The following is a 12,159-nucleotide window of genomic DNA, read 5'->3' as shown; positions in this document are numbered from 1 at the left end:
GCTTCTGCTGTCAGTAGGCATGGATTTCAGTGTTACAGTGCAGCCAGAAGCCTTGGGTAGTTCTTCTCTTTGTTACCCAACTTTTTATTCATTTACCTGGGGGGTAAATGCACAAAAGCGTTACTGAAGTATGACATGTTCTTTTTTTAAAAATTAATTAATTCATTTTTCTGTTATCAGCTTGATACAGTATAAATTCTTATCTTAATAGTGAAATGTTTCATTGAGGCTTGCTCAGTAATTGAGTAAAACCAAAACTTATTATAAGCCACAGTCATCCTAGGGTCCCCCCTGCTATCTGTCTGTCTGTCTATCCATCCATCCATCCATCCATCCATCCATCCATCCATCCATCCATCCTCCCATCCTCCCTGGTTCTGTGGGTTGCAGTCTGATTGTTCTTTGCTTTATATCTAGAATCCACTTATGAGTGAGTACATACCATGTTTGTATGACATGTTCTTGTATTCACATGGATAGCATTAGTCTGGATTTTAGGAACATTGCAGTTGGAATAGGATCCAGCAGTATGTTCAGAGCTCAGATCGGGTGTTGAGTGACTCAAACAAATGTGCCTGCTTTTAAGACTCTCACTGTAGAGCTACTCTTCCTACCTGGTCTGACTTCTGTACTTTTCACTCCACCCATTTATCTAGGTTTTAAAAAGAGCTAAAGAAAGATACAACTGTGGAAACGTGTAGGGACGGAGAGTTGTTGAAGGTGCCTGTGGATTCTTCTTAGGGAATTTTAATTGTGCATTTTTTGTATGTGATTTACAGACAGATGCCAGTGTGAAGGCCATATTTTCTAAAGTGATGGTTATTACAAGTAAGTTGTTTTAAATCTTTAAGTTTGAAAGTCAATTGAAGGTTTTATGTAATTTAAATTGTGTTAGATTGTGGTAATCTAAAAAATTATTAAACTGTTTTTGCTTGATACATACCAGACAATTCAGTTTTCCTTTTTCTCCCTGATTTTTTTTTATTCTGTGTGCTATCCAGAATTTAAATTTTTCTTTAGTGTCTTACATGAGAAATAATATATGCGTTTATTTTTGAGAATTGTCGTAACCCAAGATGATTGTTAACATTGAGTCTGTGCATTGCTGTTGCCTCCTCTGTGCCTGTCTCTGGCACTGGTTGCTTTCCCCTCACCCCAGTGGTCACTGTGTAGCTTGTTGACAAAATAATTGGGAACACTGCTAGAGTGAGTGTACCACACTTCACTTGGCAATACTGCAGCTGCGTTCAAATGAACACCAAGACACTAGAAAGCAGTTACTTAATGACTGTGTCTTGGTTGCTACTTAAATTCCGTTTTGAAGAGAGCATTCAGAACTAGGGTGCCGTTGAGAGTAGAGCAGTCTCAGCTGGCCCTTTCTTGGGCTCCCCAGCATCCAGGCTTGTCCTCTGCAGTTGGCTGTGGGTTGTCATTCTTTGCTGTCTCTCTGTTTCTTTTTTCAGTGTCTATCAAACACTACAGGCTTTTCTAGGTTCTTTTTCCAGGAATGTTAGTGTCCTGCAGGTGTTAATAGTGAGAGGGAAAGAAAGGACTCCTACGCATTGATAAAATGCTGCGGTTTGTTTGTTTTGGTTTTTGCTGCTGTTTTCTCTTCCTCTAGTACCATCCCTTTTTTTCATTTTTCTAAAGAACAGGCCTTTAATATGATGCCTGTCCATGATTTAAATGACATTTTCTTTTTTAAGATTTATTTATTTATTATGTATACAGAAGAGGGCACCAGATCTCATTACAGATGGTTGTGAGCCACCATGTGGGTGCTGGGAATTGAACTCAGGACCTCTGGAAGAGCAGTCGGTGCTCTTAACCTCTGAGCCATCTCTCCAGCCCCTTAAATGATATTTTCTAAAATTATTTAACAACAATATTAAATCCTCAGTACTTTTAAATTCCAGTGAAGTGCTAATAATCTTTGGAACATAATTTGTAAAGTTCTACACTAGAACTTTTAAAAGCTTGTCCCCAAGTGCTTCTCTACCTAAATCTTACTGTTTTAAGATGATGATGCAGATACTTGTCTTTTGTAAGTCATCATGTTTATATATTTATTTTTGAGACAGGATTTCACTATAGAGCCCTGACTGGCCTCGAGTCACATTGTAGACCAGACTGGCCTTGAACTCAGAAATTCACCTGCCTCTGCCTCCCAAGTGCTGGGATTAAAAGTTTGTGCCACCAAGCCAGGCCTGCCTTTATTTATGCTAGTTTTTTTCTTATATAGAGAGACATGAAAAGGCCATATAGAAAGTGTTTAATATGATTAGTGTTTAATGTGATTGTGGTATTGTTACCACAATTAGTAATTAGTTATTTTTGCCGAGACTTAAAGGTTTTCATAATTGTATGTTAATTACAGAATAAATTTGCTGTCATTACATTTAAGATATTTATGATTTCTTTTATTATTTATCCTAGTCTAGTTTTTTTCTAAGCAGTTAAAACAGCCAAGAAGACTAAAGCCAGTGGAAGTCAGCGTTCCCTTAGCTATGAGAGTATGTATCAGAAGAGTGGGGGTTTCTGCAGAGAGTGCCTTAAGCTAGCCGTCACACACACCAGGAGTAGACTGCAGTGTCTGCCAGCAGTCCATGCTGCATACCTGTATGCATAGTCAGAGAACACAGAACGTAATGAACTGGACCTCCTAGGGACTCCTGCGGGACAGTGTAAGCAGCGTCTTAAGGAACAGATGGTTCCACTTCGGCTGACACTCAGTGTCTTCAAATACTGTAAGGGACTCTTTAGAAAGAGCTTCTCGCCGGCAGACGTGTCTTCACTCGGATACTTTTTCATATTTTCACCAAAGCAGATTTCTCTCCCAGATTTTGAGTATAAATGATGCTTCACAATTTGTTAAACTAAGGGCAGTTTGTAGATAAGGATTATTAATTAGAATTACAAAGTAGAAAGTACCTTCTTTAAAAAGATCAGTTTGAGAAATTATAAAACTTTATTTCATTTTAAAAGGAAATTTGCCAGATCCTGGTAAGGCGCAGGATTTCATGAAGAAATTCACACAAGTGTTGGAAGATGATGAGAAAATCCGGAAACAGCTGGAAACCCTTGTCAGCCCCACGTGCTCCTGCAAGCAGGCTGAGGGCTGTGTGGTAAGGACCTGTGGGGAGTGTCTGCACAGAGACACACACAGCTTGCTCAGAACATCCACCTCAGTGTTACAAAAGAAATTGTGTTTATTTTAATTTAGAAAATGTTAAATGACAATTCAGATCAATTATAGTATAGAGTCGCTATTACAATTTTTATATAATATCCTTTCAGAATGAGATCATGTTATATATGATTTTTATACATTTCATTTTTATTAGGGTTGGTTTGTTTTTTGTTTTGTTTTGGGTTTTTTTTTGTTGTTGTTGTTGTTGTTTTTGAGACAGGGTTTCCTTCTGTGACGGCCCTGGCTGTCCTGGAACTTGCTATGTAGACCAGGCTGGCCTCAAACCCACAGAGATCCGCCTACTTCTGCCTCGTGAGTGCTGGGATTAAAGGTGTGTGCCACCATGCCCGGCTCATCCATTTTTTTAGAGTGTTAAATTTCATAGCTCATAGCATGCCATTTGTATGTTCACTGCAGCTTCCTGAACACTAACCCTCGGGGCTTTCCCACCCTCCTTTCTCTCTTCTTTCTTTTAGAGTGGGTCTTGCTGCCAGGACTAGACTGGAGCATACACTCCTGCTTTAGAGTCCTAAGGAACAGAGACTGTAGTTTCATACCCATGCCTCTGGCTCTGCTGGGTAACACTTTCATAGCTATTTTTCACATCTCTATTCCTACAGATTCTTAGAAGTCTAATTACATGGGGTTAAAGGTATATTTTTAATGCCTTTAACATGTATTTCTCAATCATATGCTGTTCACTCATTGTTAGGAACAGAACCCAAGTAGAAACAAACAAAACAAAGTTATTTTGATAGGAATTGTGTTTTTAGTTGCTTGGTTTCTGACCACCTTTCTCCAAGTGTTTTTTTTTTTTTTTTAAACCACTTTTGTGAGTTGAATGTTTGTAATCTTTATCTATTTATATAAAATATTTTTCTGTTCTTAGAGCTGGTTAGTTGGTAATGTGTCTTTTATTGTTTTTGTTTGTTTGGTTTGTTTTGTTTCAAGACAGGGTTTCCCTGTGTAGCTTTGCATCTTTCCTGGAACTCACTCTGTAGCCCAGGCTGGCCTCGAACTCACAGAGATCCGCCTGCCTCTGCCTCCCGAGTGCTGGGGTTAAAGATATGCACCACCACTGCCCGGCGTTTGTTTTGTTTTTTTGAGACAGGGTTTCTCTGTGTAGTTTTGGTGCCTGTCCTGGACCTCACTCTGTAGCCCAGGCTGGCTTCGAACACACAGGTCCACCTGGCTCTGCCTCCCGAGTGCTGGGATTAAAGGTGTGCGCCACCACTGTCTGGCTGTAATATGTCATTGTTAAGTTGCAAATAATTTTCTGTCAGCTATATTTTGCCTCTTTGTTTTGTTTGTGATGCCCTTTTTATGTCATGATTTCTATTTTTGCCTAGCTGTGGATAAAATATACACCTCTTGGGTTTTGCTTTTGGTGTCTATTTATGAAATTCTATTCAGGTGCAAGTTGCAACAGTGTTAGTTATCAGCTTGACCCATAATATGATCTCTGGACATGTGTGTGAGGGATTATCTTGATTATTTTAGGTAGGAAGATGTACCCACTTGTGGGTGGCACAGCCCCTAGGCAGGGCATCCTGGAAGATGGAGAAAGAACTGAGGACAGGTGTGGAGTGACTAGCTCCTTCCAGCTCAGTGTGCTGTGAGGACAAAGCTTGAGGCCTGTTAGCCAAAATAAATCCTCTCTCCTTTGGTTGTTTTGTCAGGGTATTTTATCATACCAGAGAAAGACACTAGGACGCCTTAGAAACATTTTTAGTGGTTTACTTATATATCTGATATGTATGTATTTTAGAAAAGATGATTCTTGACTCTTTCCCAGACAGGCTGAATGAGAGTCTTCAGAACGACACCCAGGAATTTAGTATCTAGTTCTCTCTGTTAGTTTTGCTGGTTTGTCTCCACCTCTGGTTTACTCTTACATTTTTATTCTTTTGAACTATTTTTGATGTATGACATGAGATAGGAATCTAACCTTGTTTTTACTCAAAATACCTGTTCAGTTTTTCTTTGTTATATTAGATATTGTGCATCTTATTCACTTAGGTTGTTAATAATAATGGACATCTTACTTACTTAGAATGTGCTCAATTCTTAATCTGATTTTTTTTTTTTTTTTTTTTTAAGCTGAGGATCGAACCCAGGGCCTTGCGCTTGCTAGGCTAGTGTTCTAACACTGAGCTAATTCCCCAACCCCTTAATCTGATTTTTGTTACTTAGCTCCTCTAGATTTGTGTTTTCCAGCACCAATACTGCAGATTGTTAGAAGTTCTTAACATTTTCAAGTTACACTATGTTTAAATTCTTGTAATAATTTACAAATCTGCATTTCAGCGTGAAATAACTAAGAAGTTGGGCAACCCTAAACAGCCTACAAATCCTTTCTTGGAAATGATCAAGTTTCTTTTGGAGAGGATAGCACCTGTACATATAGATACCGAGTCTATCAGGTATTTGTCCTTAAAAATATTAAGCTTTCTTTGTGTTTTCTAGTCATGCATGTAGTAGGTCAGTCACAATCACCACACCAGCTTATCTGTGTTTGTGTGTGGAGTCATCTGTGCTGTGTTTGTTCAGACAGCTTGTGTTCATCATGTTTAGATGGGCCGCTTTTCTTGCTTCTCACTCTGCTTTACTTTATTTTTACTTGAGAGAGCTCAAAATGCTACCTCTGGGAGGAGGCACTATTTCACCTAAGAAGGGAGTGTAGGGAAGGCTTTGCGGTAACAGATGCGGGAGAAAGTAGCATAGGAGTTGAGGTTATCATAAGCCAAACTCCCTAGGTAGGGTATGGGTGTTTGGAAAGTAACTGCCGTCTGTTCGTTGTAGACTGGAGAGGCGTGAGTGCTTTGTGCCTGGGATCAGATATGGGCTACGTTGGGGCTCTTGATTTAGGCCCTTAGTCTTTGGAAACCACAGATTGAGGTGGTGAGTGGAGGAGGGGTGAGTGGAGGAGGGGAGAAGAGAGAGCTTTATTAAGGCTTGCTTGTGGCAGTCTGGGCATTGATGCTAGTAGGACGGGAAATAAAGAATGTACTGGAGGAAGGTTCCAAAGAGCATCCCTAAGATACTGCTTTCTGGCTATACCTATGAGATGAGGAGTCAGAATACGAGGTCACAAGTGCAAAAACTGAATCCTGATACCTTGAAGAGAATAAAAAGGGCTTTTTAAAAAGTAGTTGAGAAAGACAATATGTAATTATTAGTTGGACATAGCAAAAACTTCTTTCCTCCCTTCCTCTCCTTCCTCCTTCCTTTCCTTCCTTTTTTTTCTGTCTGTCTTGTCTTTATTTAGATAGGTTCTCATGTAGCTCAGGTTGTCTTGAATTCACCTTGTAGCTGTGGGTGACCTGGAACTCCTGATCTTCCTGTTTCTACCTTCCAAGTGCTAGGATCACTGGAATAAACCACCACACCTGACTACCTTTTTAAAAACATCAAATGACATTGAGTTTAGAAATGAAGTTATGAGAATTGACTAGTGTGCTAAAGTTAAGTAGACATGAAAACTATTGTAGACAGACCTGTGGACCTTTTACAGTGGGGAGATCAGAGATGTAAGAGGACCAAGTTGTTGCAGGATTCCAAAACTTAGAAACGGTGAAGCTTTTCTCAAGAGCGGTATATGGTGTGAGCTGACAGACTGGTGACCAAGACTAGGCCCTTGGTTTCGGCAATCAGGAACTTAACAGTGATCTGGAAGGTGTGTTAGCGCACACATGGCAGTAAGAAGCAGCAGTTTCTGCTTATACTATATGTGGGTGAATTCTCAACAGTGGTAACTTTATGGAATGGGAACTGCCTTTGCAGGTACAGGACAATGGCTTGGGTATTAAATTGGACTCAAGAAGTGGCTGCAGAGCCACCAAAGAGAGGCTACATTAGTCCCCTCAGGCAGTCAGGCTCTGGACCAGGCCTTTCCAGGCTCTGCATTTTATAGATGATGGATGAATGGTAGGTAGTACCCGATGATCAGATGGGCAGGAGTGTACATGGATTCAGACTTTCCTTTCCCCAGGGACATGAGGGTTCTGTTTGACTCCTGTTCCTAGTTACTTGTGTGTTTTGGCTTCCCAGTGTGAATACATTTCCCCTCTGTGCTCTTTAGCTGACTTTTGCTGATAGAGAAAAATCACTGTTGTTCTGAGAGCTTTGTTTGTATCGCCTTGCTGAATTCTCTTGTTAATCTCTTAGGCTAACATACGGAGAGCATTCACTATGTATGATGCTGTAGATACCATTTGTTCCTCACTGGGTACTTAAAGAGCTTTTGATGACGTAGTTTTCCAATTGGTCATCTTTCTGGCTGCCTGTGCGTGCGTGCGTGCGTGCGTGCATGCGTGCTTGCGTGTGCGTGCGTGCGTGCGTGTGCGTGTGCGTGTGTGTGTGTGTGTGTGTGTGTGATTAGCTCTTGTTCTGCTGCTGCTTTCTGTCCAGAGCTCCGTTCCTAGTGGCCCCAGAGAAGGAGCTTCATTTTTCTCTCATAACTCCCCTTGCAATCCTTGTTAGCTGATGCTGTTAATGTGTGTGTTCACTCACTTGTGGCCTTCCTACCCATTGTTACAGAAGAAAATAAAAGTTAAACTTTTTAATGTTCCTACTGTACAGAGGAATCTTGGTACTGTTGGGAATAAGATTTAGGTTGAAGATTTTCATTTGGGTAATTGGAAACAATTAATATGAGAATAGAGAAAACTTGTTTTATGGAAATAGGAAACACTAGGAGAACTATATAAATAGAAACACGATAGAAATAAATGTTTTTAATGTGTACATGGTTATGTATGTGTATGTGCACAGAGTGGTGTATATGTGAAGACCCACATTTGGAGGTCAGGACAACTTGTAGGATCGGGTCTTTCCTACTGTGTGGGTCCTGTGAATCAGTCTCAGGTCATCAGGATAGGTGGCAAGGGCCCATAAACCCCGAGCTATCCTGTAATCAGAATTGTAGGTAAGAAAATTCGACAGACGGACTTCATTCCTTGTTTGATACTAAGTTTCAGCATAGAATATTTTTTGAAGAAACAGCTCCACTAAATATTTCGAGAAGTATTGTATACATTTTTATTTTGGAATGTTTTATGTCCATACTGTTACTTTACTTGAAATTTGTAAAAAGAGCAACTGCCCAGTGGTGTGAATGATTGCTTTAAATCATTACCAGTGGATTACTAAAATTCATTTTGTTGCATCTGTTACAGTTTTAGCAGCAGGACTGTGGTTTCTAACTCTTTTGTCTGACACAAATCCATGTTGCATTTTTAGAGTGCTTAACACTGCTCTTTGATTGACATGTATTTTAGACCAAAAAAAAAAAAATCATACATTTGATGCTAGGCCTTCTCTGGAAAAGACACTAATAAAGGTACAGATGGCATTCAAAAAGGGCAAATCAAGTCACGTTTTGGTTTCATTTGAATGGGTGAATGAAAAGAATTGATTTTGAAAAGACATTTTCCTGTGATTTGTATTACAATAATGTTTGGTTGACAACCATATGAAATACTATACACTGTGTAGTTATTTAATATTTCGGAACTCTTCTCAGACACTGCTGACATATCACATTGAAAGAACTGACCCTTCTGTCTCCTGTTGTACTCAGTGCTCTCATCAAGCAGGTGAACAGGTCAATCGATGGGACAGCAGATGATGAAGATGAGGGCGTCCCGACCGACCAAGCTATTAGGGCAGGCCTTGAGCTGCTGAAGGTGAGTACGTGTGGGTTGTGTCGTTTTGTTCTGTTGTGTGTGTGTTTTCAAGGCAGGGCTCACTGCTGTGTATCTCTGACTGGTACAAACTATAGCTGCTTATCTTACAGCATCAGGAATCACAAGTGCGCCCCCAGTTACCTACGTTTTCTATTTAACTGTATGAAACCATAAACTGTGTTTACTCAAATTATGTTGATTATTTAAAATGCTATATTTTCTGAGTGATTTTTATCCCTGTAATCAAATCTATCATGTATTTCCCTGAAATTTCTTTTATTTTCTTGATCTTTTCTTAATATTTCGGAACTCTTCTCAGACACTGCTGACATATCACATTGAAAGAACTGACCCTTCTGTTTCCTGTTGTACTCAGTGCTCTCATCAAGCAGGTGAACAGGTCAATCGATGGGACAGCAGATGATGAAGACGAGGGCGTCCCGACCGATGCTCTCTTATTTGCATCTTTGTATATATCTCTAACATTGTTTATTTTGATTATTTATAAACCTTTGAAGTATGACACTATAGTGTTGTTGTTGTTGTTGTTGTTTAGCATTTCTACATTCTGTATTTGAATTCTACTATTCTGCACTCTAATCCTATAATGGGGCTGAGAAGATGGTTCAGTGGTTGAAGTGCTTGCTCTATGAGCAGGAGGACCTGAGTGTGGATCCCCGGATGGTGGGTGTGTGCCTTCCACTCAGTGTGAGAGCCTCCGCTAGCTGACCCTGTGAGCTCCAGAGTCAGTGGGAGACCTCATTTGAACAGACAAAGGTTGGGAGTGATAGAAAAAGATACCCAAAGTGACCTCTGACCACTACATGCTCACAGACAGATGAGCATACTTAGATATATGCACACTTCACACACACAGATGTCCAGAGGGTTTTTTTGTTTTGTTTTGGTTTTTTTTTTGTTTTTAAATTTAAACACAACCTATTATTTTGAAAGAATTTATAAAGGAGTGTTTGATATGATTTTCTCATACTATATATGTGGCTTTCTCAGGATGATTACTTTTCTGTTGCCTGTTTCTGTTTTGTTTTATTTTGTTTTGAGACAGCTTTCACTATGTAGACCTTCCTAGCTTCAAACTCAGAGATCTACCTGCCTTCTTAATGCTGGAATCAAATATGTGAACCAGTAGGCCCAGTTCAGTTGCAGTTTTTTATTTGTTAGTTTTTGTTTTGAGACAGGGTCTCTCTCACATTGTGGATGAGGATAGCCTTGACTGTCTTATCCACGTATGTCTACTCCCGATGATGGAATCACAGGCACACACCACCAGTTTCGGCTCTGTGCAGTGTGGGGGTCAAACCCTGGGCTGCGTGCCTGCTAGGCATGCACTCTCCCAATCTGTTACAGTCTGTATCTAGGTTCTTAAAAATGCTGATCTTGTTGCTTTATCATTTAATTTGATGATTTTTCTCTACTGCTTTTTTAATGTTGATTTGGCTATGGTACTTAGAGTGAGTTTTATGATCTGGTAGGCATACATTTCCTAATTTACTTAAAAAATAATTCTTACCTAGTCTCTTTTAATGGTTATTTATAAAAAAAGAGTTGTTTTGTTTTATTTTCTATGTGTTCCTTTTTCTCATGCCTTTGTTCTGAAAAAATAATTATCAATCAATGTCCAAATTATTTTGACTAGAAATATATTGACAGTCCACAGAGAAACATAGCGTAGTTAATCTTAAATTGATTATTGATTAGTGTTATTTCTAATGTATACTTTAGGTGTATATTACAAACATGAAAAGATTTTACAGATAATGTTTATAAACCCTTTGTAGGTCCTCTCTTTTACACATCCCATCTCATTTCATTCTGCCGAAACATTTGAGTCCCTTCTGGCTTGTCTGAAGATGGATGACGAAAAGGTGGCAGAAGCTGCCCTACAGATTTTCAAAAACACAGGGAGCAAAATTGAAGAGGATTTCCCACACATCAGATCGTGAGTTGGCTTTTTCTAATAAATGCTTTGGATATACTGTTTCTTGAGTTCTGAAGTAATTGAGTTTTGAGGAAAATCGTTGTATGTTAATTATTTGTGCTAGAATGTAGACTTCTTTCTTATGAGAAAGCATTGGTTGGTATTTTAGATTTATAAAAATAGACTATAAGCATGGTGTATCTTTTGTGATGCTTCAGTGTTGCTTAAAGACTTAGGAACCATTTCATGGTAGTTCCGGGATCGGCTGCAGAGTCTCTAGTAAGTGCTGGCCGTGTTCAAGAATCTGTAATCTCCCAGCAGAATACATCTTCATTCTTTCTGCCACCGCTCGCTTCTTGCACATCTTTCTCCCCAGTTTCTGGAGGGAAGATCCCTGTGTGGTCCTGATGTTACAGGGGATTGGTTTCACTTCTGGCTGAGAACTGCCTCGGCAGGGAGCTGTGTTCAGGGTTGGATGCTTCTTCAGAATTGGCCTGTAGCCTTTTTCCTGAGTCCGCATTAGTAACTTTTAGAGGGAGGTGTAACTTGCTCTTCTGGTCATGTGAACGGAAGTGAAGTGAGGAAGCCATTGGTAAAGAGGACGAAGGTTTTATTTCAGTGGTAATCCAAACCTACCAAAATTGGAGGCTGGAGAGATGATGGCTGTTAAGAGCATTGGCTGTTCTTGTAAAGGACCCGAGTTTGGTTCCTAGCGCCTACATGTTTACTCACAACCATCTGTAACTCCAGTTCCAGGGAGTCTGACACGCTCTCCACGGGCACTAGGCATGCACATATTATACATACAAACATGCAGACAAACAGTCAAACACATAAATCTAAAGAGCAAAAAACGTACCAGGATTTTATAACAGTAGTCTTTTTTGGTAAGAATAAGTAACACTATTGTTTAAATGAGTTCATGATGTATATTTCTCTATGGGATGATGCTCTTGCTACACAAATCAGATCAGAGAGCAGAGTGGACTGTGTGCAACTATATACCATGTGTTTGTACGTTCATCTAATAACAGAATGTGGTTATTAGTCTGAGTGAGGAGTCTAACATCCAGATAGGCAAATAGTTCTAGGTCATAGCTAGCAAGTGGCAAATCTGTGATTTGAATTTCAGCTTGATTCGATTATCCATGGAGCTATACCTTTGGGTATAGTTTCTATTTTCTTCTTCTTTCTTTTTTTGGGGGGTTGGGAGTGGGGGGTTTCTCTGTGTAGTTTTGGTGCCTGTTCTGGATCTTGCTTTGTAGGCCAGGCTGACCTCGAACTCACAAAGATCCACCTGACTCTGCCTCCCGAGTGCTGGGATTAAAGGCGTGTGCCACCAA

At 39.8% G+C, this 12,159-nt stretch overlaps 1 protein-coding gene across 6 annotated transcripts in view; it reads left to right on the top strand.

The window, feature by feature from the left end:
* The window catches only part of Pds5b (PDS5 cohesin associated factor B), a 143,743-nt gene that overhangs the window by 84,711 nt on the left and 46,873 nt on the right, over positions 1-12,159 (top strand). For all 6 annotated transcript variants that reach the window (XM_036171683.1, XM_036171686.1, XM_036171685.1 and 3 more), the window contains exons 15-19: positions 780-828; positions 2,986-3,125; positions 5,498-5,613; positions 8,772-8,877; positions 10,677-10,837. In XM_036171683.1, the coding sequence (XP_036027576.1) occupies positions 780-828; positions 2,986-3,125; positions 5,498-5,613; positions 8,772-8,877; positions 10,677-10,837 (572 nt within the window). The remainder of the gene's footprint in view (positions 1-779; positions 829-2,985; positions 3,126-5,497; positions 5,614-8,771; positions 8,878-10,676; positions 10,838-12,159) is intronic.

The sequence above is a fragment of the Onychomys torridus genome, chromosome 22 (assembly GCF_903995425.1).
Source record: "Onychomys torridus chromosome 22, mOncTor1.1, whole genome shotgun sequence".
NCBI lineage: Eukaryota > Metazoa > Chordata > Mammalia > Rodentia > Cricetidae > Onychomys > Onychomys torridus.
This window is presented reverse-complemented; position numbering and strand designations above follow the sequence as displayed.